Genomic DNA, 14,848 nt, shown 5'->3' with positions numbered 1-14,848 from the left:
TTATGTCCCCTGGACAAGTCCTTAGTCTCTCTCTCTTTTTTTTTTTTAGTACTTCCTTGCCTTCTGGCACAAAAAATAATGCCCCAGTCCTGGAACCAGACGTTTCTCCAAGGTTCCATTGATCATTTTAGTAGGAGACTGAATTGAGAAACCAAAGCTTAGATGCTAGATACGCTCATTGACTTGGGAGGTTTGCTTCTAGGCCCTTTTAGTGCACGGGGCTAAGATATGCACATACACACACACAGGCACCAAGGATGAATACTGATAGCGGCAATTCCAATTAAACACTACAAGGTTCATTTCAATCTTCCTTCTTTTCATATTAGAACTCTATTCTTTAATAATGAAACCCCTAGCTCTCATTATCTTCAATATATTTATTCATTTGTTCAATTCTACAATACACTAATCTAACCCTTGCTACTAAGGAAAACAATCTTTCTCATTGAAGTTCGAGATTTGTTTATGTGGTTTTTCTTTAGATCTTGATTATATCATCAAAAGACAGAATTTGATAGTTACTTGAGTTTCTTTCTTTCTTTCTTTTTAAATATGTTATTCATCCCTTCTGTGTGGTTATATTACTCACTTTAATACAGTTAGGTTCATTTGCTCCTGGTTTTATTCCATCCCCACTTCTCTCTCATTTTTTTATTTTACTTTTAAAAAATGTAAAACATTAACATTTCTCCAAAAGTCAAAACTCTATAAAAAGTTCTCAGACGAGTGTCACTCCTCCATCCCTTCCACTCCATTCATATCCATCCCCTGGTAACCAACTAACCAGGTAACCAAGTTCATTAATTTTTGGTTATCCACTCTGTGTTTATTTTTAGAATAAATAAGCATACACATGTGGACATTTCTCATTTTTTTCTTTCTTACAGAAAAGGCAGACACTATATATATTCTTTGCTATTTTCACTTAACGGTGTATCCTGCAAATATTCCATGTTTGTTCATAGACATCTTTGTCAGCTGTATAATGCTCCATTGTGTGAATGTACCATAATTTATTCAGTTTCCTATGCATGGAAATTTATGTTGTTGCTAATATTTTGTAATTATAAATAATGAATAATGTGCAAATATACTCTTATTTTATTGGGGATGTATATCATGACTATTAAATCAGCTCTATTTCTTTTTCTCAAATTGAACACAGGTAGTACCATCAAAAGGTATGAACTCCTCATGTGTAAAAACAAAGGTTCCTGACAATATATCATCTGAAAACCTATATAGGGATTATATAGTCTGGAAAACTCTAACTACATTTTGTGGAAGTAGAAGTTGTACCACGTATTTGTATAACAGCAAGGCAAGTGTGGTCTCTAGGAAGCATAGGTAAAGTTGATTAGATTGCAGTGTATACTTAAAAGTTGAATAATGCACTCTTGTAAAACACTCTTCAAAATTATTTAACTTCCCATGATATCATCACAGCATGTGCAAAAAAAAAAAAAAATCTTTAGTGTTATCTTTTCCTGTCACATGACTAGTGCAAACAAAAGAAATCCTTATCTTTTTGTTTCTAGTCTGGTCCTTTATAAAACGGCATTAAGCACCATTCAAAACTTACACATTAAAGGGTTGGTTTGGGAAAAAAAGATTTATTTTGTATTTCAGACCAATTATATTTGTTAAGTTAGAGAGCAAAAATTTTCACAACTAGAGTTTTCTAGCATATTCTATGCATAGAAAACTATAGTTTTAAAACCATTTTCCAATATATTTTTACATTTAAGTCTCATAGCAACTCTAGGCATAGTAGTTAGGCTGGAGTTATATTATCCTTATTTTACAAAAGAGAAAATAAAAACATTTAGAGAATTTAAGGAAATTGGCCTGTGATGTTGGACTCTGGACTAAACTAGGATCTAGGACCATATTTTTTCTCTATAAAGCAGGATGTGCCTATGTCATATGGCCATTGTGGTGATCAAATAAGGTAATACACGTGTAAATACCAAGGTGTACAAAGAGAAGGTGATTCTGTTATGAAAGTATTTAAACTTTCATGACTATTAATAAGAAATTCCCCATATTTTTGTATATATATAAGCAATACAACAGATTTGAACAGTCTAAGAGCTATAGCTCATACAGCAGGACTAAAGTGTTCATGTGGGAAAATAGTTTGTAGATTGAACTAGTACCTTTAAAAGCAGGTGATGATAATATATTTCCATTGTAGAATAATTAACAGCATTATATGTTGCACAGAACTTGGACCTTGAAACAAACCTCATTAAAAGGCACTTGATCTAAGTTTAAAACACTTAAGTATCTCCTCTTTAAAAGTGATCAGTGGATGTACTGGCTACTTCAGTTATCCTGCTATGAGATTCACACAACTTTGATCTAACTTTCTTTGATTTAACACTGCAATTAAGAAGATTTGGTTCAAAGTAAAAGCTCATTGGTTGATGTTTTACACTGATGTGATAATGTTTACACAGATGTGCTTTGAAATCTTGATTATGGTGGATTTGGGGTCCTACCACAAGACAGACTGCTGTTATTTGAAAGGTGAAATAATATAACATTTACCTGGTACAACCTTTAAAACAGACTTAGCAATATACGTTTCTAAAGTGATTTATCTGTTTATTGTTTTAGCCACTGTTTTTGTTTTATTTCATATCTATCAACGGTAAATCACTTGCTTTAAGAACTCTTTTATAACTTGGTTACACAAGGGTCAGTAGTTAGGCCTGTAGTGATGAAAATGTGTAACTATACCCACTTTAGAGCACCTGCCAATTAATTAGAAAAAATCCTTCAGAGCAAATGAAATAAACCAGTCAAATCCAACTGAGCTCCCAGGTTTAGGCTTTTTTTGAACAGACCATGAAACAAGACTGAGAAAGTAATCTTCATCAGTTCCCTAAAACTTTTCACTCAGAGGAAGCATAAATCTGCCCAATGATTCTCAACTCTTCTACCACTGAAAAATTTTAACAAAAAGATCTTGAATTTAACTAGTGGTGCAAAACCAGTTTCAACGTTTAAATGGACATGTATCTAATTCCTTGGCTTCCATGGTTTTTGATTTTACAAATATGCGCAAGCATTCTTCAATTTTACCAGTAACTTTTGAAGTCTCAAAACACATCAAGCCTCAAGACTATTTCCATTTAGTTATTTTTAGATTTTATAATTAAAATGTAAACCAAAAAAATCTAGCTTTTACAAAAACGCAACTAAGAAAAACAGGAAAGTGCTCTTAGATTGTATAAGGGCCCAAGAGGCCACTCATCATTTATGACAATATTCCAGATATTCATTTTCTATTCATGGCAAAATATAGAGATGTAAATCATTTCTTTCCAGCCTATTTGGATTTACTCTAAATCCTTGGATTCGTGATTATATTATTATTTTACACTAATTAGAAGTTCATGACCTTAGCACACAACTAAAAATACATATGTGTATTATGTATATATATATATATGGCAATTTTGGTTATATTATGTGCTGAGTAAAGATAAACATTAAAGAGAAATTGTAAAGAGGGGGAGGGAGGGTGTTCCTTACCTAACCTTGATTATGTAAAGAAAATCCCCCATCTAAATGATAAAAGAAAGGAGTAATGCTTGTACATTTTATTAGTGTTTTAAAATTAGTGAGTTAAACTGTCAAAGCTTTGATTTTTCTTTCATGTGTGTCTGGGCAGGTCTGTAAGCCTCAGGTAACGCCCTTTTTCCTTCTCCCTTGCTTACCTTTCTTTGCACCTGTCCACTGCAGGCTCCCAAGGAGTCCAATTCTCCTTTTCTCTCTTTCCTCCTCCTACCAATGCCCTCCTTCTCTTTCTCTCTCTCCCCGCCTTCCCTCCCTCCTCCCTTCCTCTTCTTCTATATACCTGCCAAGTTGGGCTCCTTTTAGCGGCGATCTATCACTGAAAAGCTCACATCAAAGGCGGTTGCACGGCCGCAGCTGAACAGCATCACCGCTGTCCCAAGGACAACCCCAAAGAGGGGCCTCGACTGCACCTCCTCGAAGTTGCTGGCTGGCTTTGCCCAAGTGCAGGAATGGTTTTTGCGAGGGCATGGATGGAGAAGTGCCAAGGGCCCCTTTTGGTCACTTCCGAAGAGCAAAAACGTGTTGAGAGGAGACCGGTTTAAGATTTCAAACAGAACCTCCCCAGCGCGCATGAAAGGACTTGATTAGCATATGTCAAGAGGACCCGCTTATATACTCGGTGTGTATGTACACAGGACTCTGATCTGATCAGTTTGCGGAATTGGAGCCCCAGCCCACAGCCCTAGTCCTGGTATTGGCTGCGGCAGCTATAGATATTTCTGCAGAGCCAGCAGCCGGCTCCCACCTACCCAAGGAGAGAAGATCGCTCCAAGACAGTGAGAGCTTCCCTGCCATTTCAGTGCAAAGTCCCTCCGGAGCGACCTCAGAGGAGTAACCGGGCCTTAACTTTTTGCGCTCGTTTTGCTATAATTTTTCTCTATCCACCTTCATCCCACCCCTACAACACTCTTTACTCGGGGGTCTTTTGTGTTCTGGATCTCCCCCCCACCCATGGCTCCCTTAGCCGAAGTCGGGGGCTTTCTGGGCGGCCTAGAGGGCTTGGGCCAGCAGGTGGGTTCGCATTTCCTGTTGCCTCCTGCCGGGGAGCGGCCGCCGCTGCTGGGCGAGCGCAGGGGCGCGGCGGAGCGGAGCGCCCGCGGCGGGCCGGGGGCTGCGGAGCTGGCGCACCTGCACGGCATCCTGCGCCGCCGGCAGCTCTATTGCCGCACCGGCTTCCACCTGCAGATCCTGCCCGACGGCAGCGTGCAGGGCACCCGGCAGGACCACAGCCTCTTCGGTACGTACTAGCATCCCGACCCCACCCCCATCTGCGCCCTAGCTCGGCTCCTCGTCCCCTCCCCGTGCACCTCCCTCTTTGCCTGCCCAAGGGCGTCAGCGCTGTGCGGAGCCCGGAGCTCCCCTGGACCCATCCGGTGCAAGATGCAGGCTGGGGCTGAAGGGCTGGCCAGAGCAGCCGCGGGGAGAAATTTTCCTGCCGGTTTGTCGCCGCAGCCTCTAGCAGGGCAGCAGCTCCAGATGCTGGGGGCGGGAGGAGAAAGGGTGGGCGCTTCGCAAGCTCGTTCCTGCCTTCCCCTTACCCTTCCCGCTGCCAGGGACACCAAGACCTGGTGCACTTGGTTGGCATCACAGTTCTTGCACTGCTTACCTCGCAGGCAGTTTAAAAAAAAATCCTTGTATGTTTTTCTCCGATTTCCTTTCTCATTTTCCCCCATGCCGTCCACTTTACAAAAATTAACAACAGGAAGCGCTGGGCTTCTTCAAACATGCCCCACAGTTATGCAGCTGATTATGCACCCGAGGCTGCTCTTGGCATGGATTGCGAGCATTTACGTGTCTACGTAGAGACCTGCAAATGTTCACCTGAAGAGGTAGCAGATTAACTTTCCGTGGGCACCTTCGCTACTGTAGGGCTCACCTGTCTGAGGTTCCCTGAGCTCCTAAGTTCTATCTGGGTGAGAAAAGAAAAGGAAAGGGGGGGAGGGGTGGGGGAGGGGGAAGACCACCCGGCTACTGAGCATGCCTAGTTCTTCAGCCAAGCTCCTCTTTAGAAATTGTGCAACCTGAAAGCAAGGATCTTGGTATTGACCTTAGGAAAGAGGAAATGGGAAAGCGAAAGAAGATATGGGTGGGAACACAGACGGACGTGTTTCGGAATACCTCCAGCAGTGCCTGGGAAGAGAAGGGGTTAAAAGAAACAAGAGAATGATTGTTAAGGCCAGTGTCTGTTAAGATACTAGATCGGGAGGGTCTCTCCTGTTAATGACTTCCTAACTAGCTGTGTAACTAGAAAGTGCTTTCATCAGTCTGAGGCTTAGTTTTCTGTACAAAGATGGGGTGCTCTCCGGTTCTAATATCCCAGGATCTTTCCCCATAGCTGAAGTTTCCATTCTATTAGTTAGCCTGCCAGCAATCTCAAAGGATTTTTGATCATCAAACTTTTGACATCATTGGAAAAATTCATTTTATTTTTAAAAAAGATACCATTTATTTGTCAGCCACAATCCGTAGCGCTACGGAGTTCTTTGAGAATCCACCCCATCTCTGAATGGCCCTCTCTTATCGTGTCATCACCCCCTTGTTCTTATAATTATTCCCTTTTTGACTTGCAGGACTCATTAAAACTTTGGAGAAGTGTAAATCTTAGTTCGAGGGGGCATTTGTAACTCTAGATGTAGAAATAAGCATGTGGTGGTCATTTGGTAGCACTTAAAGGCTTAGAAAATTAACTTTTAAAAACCCACATGTTTGCAGCTTCCACTGATCTCTTCCAAATTCCCATTGACTATCAGTCAAGAGTGTCATGACCTAGCAGCCAACCTGGGGTCACTTTTAGAAAGTGGTTTTTAAATTGAGGAGGCTTGAGATTTTCTAACTTCTGGCCTCCGGCAATCTTCCCACCTCGGCCTCCCGAAGTACTGGGATTACAGGCATGAGCCACCGTGCATGGCCCTGAGATTTCCATTCTGAAGAACTTTGCTGACACCAGGTGGCTCAGTTCTCTTGCCTTTAAGGATGACTTCACTGCGCTCATTACAGAAAAATATTCCAACTACCAGAAAGCTTTAGAAATAAACACAAATGTGATAATACTTATAGGTAGAGCAGGTAGAAGTTAAGCTTAGGTAATAGTCAGAATTTCACCTGCCATACACAGTGTAGCCTTGGAAATTCTACTTTTAAGAAACTTGTGGCCGGGCGCAGTGGCTCATGCCTGTAATCCCAGCACTTTGGGAGGCCGAGGTGGGTGGATCACGAGGTCAGGAGTTCAAGACCAGCCTGGCCAAGATAGTGAAACCCCGTCTCTACTAAAAATACAAAAAATACAAAAAAAAAAAAAAAAAAAAAACCATTAGCTGGGCGTGGTGGCGGGCACCTGTAATCCCAGCTACTTGGGAGCCTGAGGCAGAGAATTGCTTGAACCCAGGAGGCGCAGGTTGCAGTGAGCCAAGATCACACCACTGCACTCCACCCTTGGCGACAGACCAAGATTCAGTCTCAAAAAAAAAGAAACTTGTAATTAAACTGTAATCTCCCCAGTGACAGAAAACAAAACAAAAAAAGGCCTCTTTTGCTTTGTGTCTGTTTATAAGACTGACCCTATGGGGAGAGATTAGTAAATATTTGTAGACTTGATAACATTCATTAATGGCATTTAATGGCATTTCTTTAGGAATGGAAGTTGAATATCAGAATTATCATCTTGCTAGCACATTTTGTTTTTGCTAAATTTGTGTTAATTATTTAGTAGCTGCAAAAAAATTGACATATTAAATTTGTGCCAGTGTAGGTCACTCTATGGTGGGAGACTATGTATAGGAACAAAATACTGTTAAACAAAAGGAAGATAACCCAGATTAGTCTGGGAGTGAATGGCCTCCTTGTGATGTATTGTAGTGCATCCTAGTGGCCTTCAATATCTTAGACATCATAACTTACTTTAAGGGAGTGTGGGTAAGAAGAAAGTTTATGTTCAACCTATGTAACATTATGTGCTTCTGTATGTTTGGCTTCTTTTGCTAGTGCTTCAGTTACTAATTATTAAATTATTATGTTTTTTAAACTCTTATCTTTGCTGTCAGGGTGACAGTTTTGAAAACTCAAGGATGGCTATATGAGATGTTAAAGGAAATAACTTTTTTTTTTTTGGCCAGTTTTATACTAATTTGGCCATTAGTTATCTCTGTATTTATAATGGAGTTTTCCTGCACAGTAGTACACAGCAGGAACAGCTTACCTAATATGTAAACATGGAATCATTTCTGAAAAAAAAAGTTTAGGCTGAGATCAAACATATTTCTTTAAAGGCTTTTCCTTTATTCTCCCCTATTCTCCATAGATTTGTCTGATGTGGTTGCATTGTGGGTTGACTCACCTGTTTATTATGATTATTAAAAAGGCTGGCTTTGAAAGTGATACCAGAAAAACAAAGTACCTCCAAGTCTTTTTATGGGACACTGGGCATTAGAAAATCTATCTAAAATCTGTGATTACCTGTTAAGGAAAGTTTTTCATGTCTACTCTTTGTAAAGGAATTAGCTTAGCTGCTACCTCATATTATAAGTAAGGAAGACTTGTCAAATCTCATATAAGAATCAAATGATTACAAATTACTACGTGGTATACTATTTCCTCAAGGAGAAAAAGGATCAGAATTTAAAAGTGTGACTAAAATCTTTAAGAGGAACACACACACAAAACACATAACCTCTTTCCCATCAGTCCTATGAGCCATTGCAAAATTATTTATGCCTGGTTATATATAAGGTTTTGGGTGTTGTTTACTAAAGTTAAAACTATTGCATATAATTATTCTAAGAACATAAATAATCTTTTGTCTTTCTACAGCTACATTTTTTTTGGCAAGATGACAGCATTAAGATAACAATTAAAGTGTAGGTGGCTTACCTCTGAGTTTTCCAAGAAAAATGAACACTTTATGAGATTTGTTATATAATTAGCTTATATGGAAATTAAAGCCATATTTTATTGTAATTGAAAACTTGTTCTATTCTACATTCTAATCACTTAATCAGTTCCTGTTCTTTGAAAGACAAGAGAATCTTAATGTAAATCAGATACTTAAAGGGAATTAAGTTGCATTTCAACCACAGTACACTTTTTAATTTGAATGTAACATTCAATACAAAGTAATTATACATTTGTAATTATATCCTGAATGAAATTACATTAATATATATATTTTCTACCAATTATGTTTTGGGCCTATATTTTTGTTTCTGGCAGGACTCTTTTGCTAACGAACTTGGCAGTGAGTTTGATTTTCCTTCACTCCCCACCTCTGTATTTGTCATTATGATGGCTGTCCTAAGCCTTCTTGCTGTATCTTATCTTCTTAGGCCTTAGGCTTTCAATGAGGGATCCTGGCTCTTTCAAGCCACTTATAGACTATTTAGCAGTGTATTGTTGCTGTAAGATCCTTGATAGCTCTAGTGTTCTACATGATCTCCTAATAGTTTGAAAGAGCTCATTTGTCTTGCTAAGAATCTCTGTTTCTGACAAAGAGTGAATTAGGCTTTGGATAGAATAGAGCCCTGCATATCAGCAAATAGTCAGATTCTGTACTTTCCCTTGGCCTTGGGAGTATCACGTGTCCAAACAGGAACTTGTACAATAAATCAAGAAATGACTTAAGAGCAAGAGTCAGGCTAAATGGTACACATTTATACTGTTTGTAGAGCTCAGGATGGGGTGAAGGGGTGAAGGTAGAATGCTATTGAGGAAGGCAGTGCCAAGCATAGAAAATACAGCTATGCTTTTTCAGCAGAGTCGAAGAGGGAAGAATGAGACAAAGGCATTAGTCCAAAGTTTAGTGTGTGCAGAAAAAAAAAGGGTGATTCAGAGGGAGGCGTTAAGTTTTTCTTTTTTAAACTGTGGTGTATCGGTGTATTTAGGGAAGAGTTTTTGATCCCAGTTTACTGATAAATGGAAATAATTCCAGAAAGTTATTGATAGCAAATCTACTTGCATGCTAATTCATTATATTTGGCTATCATATTTAATGAATCGTAAAGTCCTTTTTCTTCTCTGAACTATACAATTTAATTTTAAAAATTACATAGCAGGAAACATAGCATGTTATATAATCTATAAAGTCTTGAAACTACTGTATTGTCCTCAAGAAACAGTATCCTGAAGTAGAAACAGTGGATTAGGGCTAAGAAAGTAAGTTTAAATGTCAGTTCTACCAATTATAAATATCATGTCCCTTAGGCAAGTCAGTAAGCCTTTCTGAGCCTCAGTTTCTTTACATGTAAAATGGGGATAATAATATCTTCCCTATTTATTTTAAGGGCTTGTTTTTTAGGGCCAGATAAGAAAATACAAACAAATGCCCTTTATTGACTATAAAACACTGTTATACCCAATAAGGGATGCTGCTGCTCCTAGAAACAGATTGACTTGATTTATTGTAAATAAAAACAAAACAATGAATAGAAAATGGTTATAATTAACTGACAGGATCATGGAAAACTGAGAATACCTCTATTATATATTAATTTATGATAATAATAGCTTCCATTTGTTGAATGCTTAAATGTGTCAGTCCTCACCCATCTCCTTTAGGGAGGCATTTCATCCATTTTGCATATGAGGAGGTTAAAGTTCAAAGAAGACAAATGACTTGCCTACTCAACCTAGTTAGTAAGTTCCTGAACTGGAATTCAAACCCAGCTCAGTCTGGTGTAAGGTTTCACACCCTTCACATTATACCGTTGTTGTAGTACTTTCTCCTTAGTTCAGTTAAAAGCAGAGGTCCTTGTCACATGACCAGGAAAGATTAGGCTCATGGACACATAGAAGGGTGAGAAAAATGGAATTTATTGGCCAAAAAGGAAAAAAAAAAACTAAGCAAAGCAAGAGAGGTTCCTGTTAACAGGCCCCCATCTTACAGATTGAATCCTAGGTTACCACCCCGTTACAGGGGAGGCCAGGCTCCTCCCCGCTGCAAAGGGTGTCAACTTTCCGAGGCTCCATCCTGTTGTTCCAGCACGCAGGCCGGTCAGAGGTTCTCTGGGAACCCCTTTATACTTGAGTGTCTCACTGTGGTGAACAATTTTTTCCTTTTTTTGTCTTTTTTCATCTGTCATAAAACAATTGCATAGCTGTTTCCATTGTACAAAGGACTTTTACACATACATCATTATATTTGGCAATAATGGCCGACTACCGCTACTGTTTGGAAGATTTTGTTAGTCGTATGCTCATTCATAAATACAAAACATGGTGTTTTTATGAATTGTTTACATATGCAGGTATCTTGGAATTCATCAGTGTGGCAGTGGGACTGGTCAGTATTAGAGGTGTGGACAGTGGTCTCTATCTTGGAATGAATGACAAAGGAGAACTCTATGGATCAGTACGTATTATTTCTATTTTTATTGTTATTGTAATTCCTAAAATAATGACTATTATGTAATTAAAATGTCTACCAAGAATGTCTGGTAGAAGTATATAAAACATACTTACGTAGAAATTGAAATCTATCCTGCTACATTTCCATGTGTCTGGGCAATAGTATAGTAACTCAATTATATTTTTAAAACCCCCACCCATTATTACCTTCAGCTCATTAGTTCTTCCTATACATTACCTTGAGTCTTTCTAGTTTTCTCGGTATTTTAATCATTCCCTCCAGAGACAGAGATAAATGGGAGAATATTTTTTTCTTGCCATGTTAAACTGTCTCACCTTTATGTTTATTTAAGGTAAACTTTGTCTACTTGTTATCATCTTCCACAGCTAAATATATGTCACCTACTTACTGACCTTTGTATTTAAGAAATAAGTGAATAAAGTTGTGGGATACTGCAAGTAACAGGAGAAGTTGGCAAACACACTGTTCTTCTATGCCTGTAGTCTTGAAAATTACAGTAGCCATGGGCTCATTCAAAGTTGTATTGGGCAATTTTTAAGTTGCTCCTGGGGATAAGTGCACGTCTGTGGGTCTACTATAAATGTTTAAATATGCCACTTAAGTTATACTTTTCAGGTTAATATTTCATCAGTATAAGTTTTTTGTTTTTGTTTTTGAGAACAAATCTGCAATAGCAACACAAGAATTAAAATAGCAGGATGATATCACACTCTACCTTACAGCACAATGTGGATTTTTCTCTTTCATTGTTAACATTTTTTCATTTGTTCGCAGTTGCTTAAATGCTTTTATAAGAATTGGTAAGATAAAAATGTATGCCAGTATCCCACTCCTCTTCTTATGTGAACTCTCTTCTTGAGGTTGAAGTCTCTGTAATTATTTCCATGAAGAATTGACTTTGTATGATTAAGCAGATGGCACTATCTGGTAACTTTTTTTTCTTAAAAAGTTTCTTAAAAAAACTGGAACCACAATATTCAGCTAGAGTCTTAATATACACTGAGAAGAATTGGTGATGATATTGAAGTAGATGAATATTTGTCCTTTGTAAGGGTAAAACTTTTTATTTCTAGGCTTCCTGTCAGCTCAGAACAAAGAAAAACAATGCAATGTGTAATAATCATAAGTATAGAATTACAATAAAATTAATAGAATTGCAATAGAAAAAACATGCACACAATCTTCATGTGTATGTTGGATTTAAAAAAAGCAACTGTGGTTTATCACTTAGGACAATATACAGTCCATTTTGAAAAGACAATAAATCATTGGGCTTTTATCTTAATCGTAAAAGATCCAGATAAAAAATTGTGGAGAACATATCATCAAACAATTAGTAAATTCATAAAGAGAAGGTATATGATTTGGAGTGATGATCATGAATTTGGAATTTGGTTCTTAGCAAGATCTTGAAATGCTCCAAGGTGAGAGTAGAGGCTTGATAGGTAGAACTCTGGCATCTAATGATGGAAAAATATAAACTACAGGTCTGCTTGGTACTGATGGTGGTAGTAGGGTGATAATATGGGACATGAGAAAATTCAGCGTATTTATTAGGTACTTGAAAATAAAATTGGGAATTGACATTTGACTGAAAGTTCTTTAAAGGAGGGGTCCCCAACCCCTGGGCCATGGACTGGTATTGGTCTGTGGCCTGTTAATAACTGGGCTGCACAGCAGGAGGTGAGCAGCAGGCAAGTGAGCGAAACTTCATCTGAATTTACATGCTACTCTCCATTGCTCACATTCCCACCTAAGCTCCGCCTCCTGTCAGATCAGCGGCGGCATTAAATTCTCATAGGAGCATGAACCCTATTGTGAACTGTGCATGCGAGGGATCTGGGTTGCATGCTTCTTATGAGGATCTAATGCCTGATGATCTGTCACTGCATCCCTTCACCCCCAGATGGGACAGTCTAGTTGCAAGAAAACAAGCTCAGGGCTCCCATTGATTCTATATTATGATGAGTTGTATAATTATTTCTTTATATATTACAATGTAATAAAAATGGGAATGAAGTACACAATAAATGTAATGCACTTGAATCACCCTGAAACCATCCCCTCTCCCCGTCCTGGTCCGTGGAAAAATTGTCTTCCATGAAACTGGTCACTGGTGCCAAAGAGTTGGGGACTGCTACTTTAAAGTACACTGCCAGATGAAGTCACCTGCACTAAGAATCAGAGATGACATATGAACTAAAACAAAATAAAGCAAAACCAATTTAACCTTTTTCGTTCTTTGACAAGGCAAATAAATGAAAATATAGAGTTGAAACTTGTAAGGAAATTATCTCAAAGGTATTTTTTAAAAAAATAATAGTTATCTTCTCTCTTTCAGGAGAAACTTACTTCCGAATGCATCTTTAGGGAGCAGTTTGAAGAGAACTGGTATAACACCTATTCATCTAACATATATAAACATGGAGACACTGGCCGCAGGTATTTTGTGGCACTTAACAAAGACGGAACTCCAAGAGATGGCGCCAGGTCCAAAAGGCATCAGAAATTTACACATTTCTTACCTAGACCAGTGGATCCAGAAAGAGTTCCAGAATTGTACAAGGACCTACTGATGTACACTTGAAGTGGGATAGTGACATTATGGAAGAGTCAAACCACAACCATTCTTTCTTATCATAGTTCCCATCATAAAATAATGACCCAAGAATACATTCAGAATATTGAAGTCTATTTTCTACTGGGAGACTGGATTTGGAAAGAATATTGACAAAAAAAATCAAAAAAAAATCTTGACTAGAAATAGATCATGATCACTCTTTATATGTGGATTAAGTTCCCTTAGATACATTGGATTAGTCCTTACTGGTAGACTGAAGCCAAAAATCTGTTAAATTGTGGATAATGGGAACCCTCACATGGTTGCTGCTGGTGCCTCACCTCTCTGGATTATGTTTACTTTAAAATTTATGTTAAAAATAGAGACTTCATGTTGAAGAAATGGATTGACTTAGTCAAGATCATTGCTACATAAACTCTGAGGACCTTGTAGAATTCACAGGTTATGGCATTATATGATTTAAGAAAAAAAAAAAAACTGAACACCACCTGGGTGAAACATGAACTATGAAACATGCCACACCAAGACAGAACACTTTTTAAAAGAATGGACCTATTTATACACTTTCAATTTGAAAATATTTATTATATATATTTATTTATTAAAGAGTTTATTTTTTACTGGGATATGAAGATAATACAAAGAGTAAAAAACAACAAAACTTCCTTTGCTGTGCCATTACTTTATTGTGGTGTCTTGTTCTGTAAAGAACACATTATTATACCACTTTAACCATAGAATCAGATTTTGAATTTCTTTTTAAAAATATAGTATAGATTATATTTTTTATGCAGTCAATTGCCTTCTAAATGTAACATTGGTTCCTTTTGGCCTAGAAAAATGCCTCATTGATTTGTATTAAATTCAACACACATTCAAAAGGGAATTAAACATTTTCATGTAATGTTTTGGCTTCATTGCTTTTCAGGTGAAAGTTCTTTTATTTATATAACATTTAAAAATGACAAAATTCTAAATGCCCTAGAGAAGGACTTTAGTATTTAAAGAACTTCTAATGTTGAAAAGTATTGAACATTACAGCCAACTTGAGTTTACTTATTTTCTTAATTCAGTGTGGCAAAGACCATTTCTTTCACCCAATATGGTTGTAGAAAGAATAAGTCTTTTTACCACCTCCATTAACAATGGTAAGTCCCCATCTACCTGAGTCGGGTATTCTTTTCATTATATCTCTTATTTAGCCATTTATTCAGCAAACATTTATTTTTTTATTTTCTTTTTTAATTAAATTTTTATCGTAGAGATGGAGTCTTGCTATGTTGCCCAGGCTTGTCTCAAACTTCTGGCCTCAGATGATG

The 14,848-nt window shown here is 37.8% G+C and overlaps 1 protein-coding gene across 1 annotated transcript; it reads left to right on the top strand.

The window, feature by feature from the left end:
* The first annotated feature begins 4,227 nt into the window (after positions 1-4,227).
* FGF20 (fibroblast growth factor 20) lies at positions 4,228-14,430 on the top strand. The gene is made up of 3 exons (XM_002818833.5): positions 4,228-4,828; positions 10,827-10,930; positions 13,290-14,430. Exons 1-3 carry the CDS (start codon positions 4,543-4,545, stop codon positions 13,533-13,535), a joined length of 636 nt encoding a protein of 211 aa, XP_002818879.1. The 5' UTR covers positions 4,228-4,542; the 3' UTR covers positions 13,536-14,430.
* The last annotated feature ends 418 nt before the right edge of the window (positions 14,431-14,848 follow it).

This window comes from Pongo abelii, chromosome 7, assembly GCF_028885655.2.
Source record: "Pongo abelii isolate AG06213 chromosome 7, NHGRI_mPonAbe1-v2.0_pri, whole genome shotgun sequence".
NCBI classification, from domain to species: domain Eukaryota; kingdom Metazoa; phylum Chordata; class Mammalia; order Primates; family Hominidae; genus Pongo; species Pongo abelii.
This window is presented reverse-complemented; position numbering and strand designations above follow the sequence as displayed.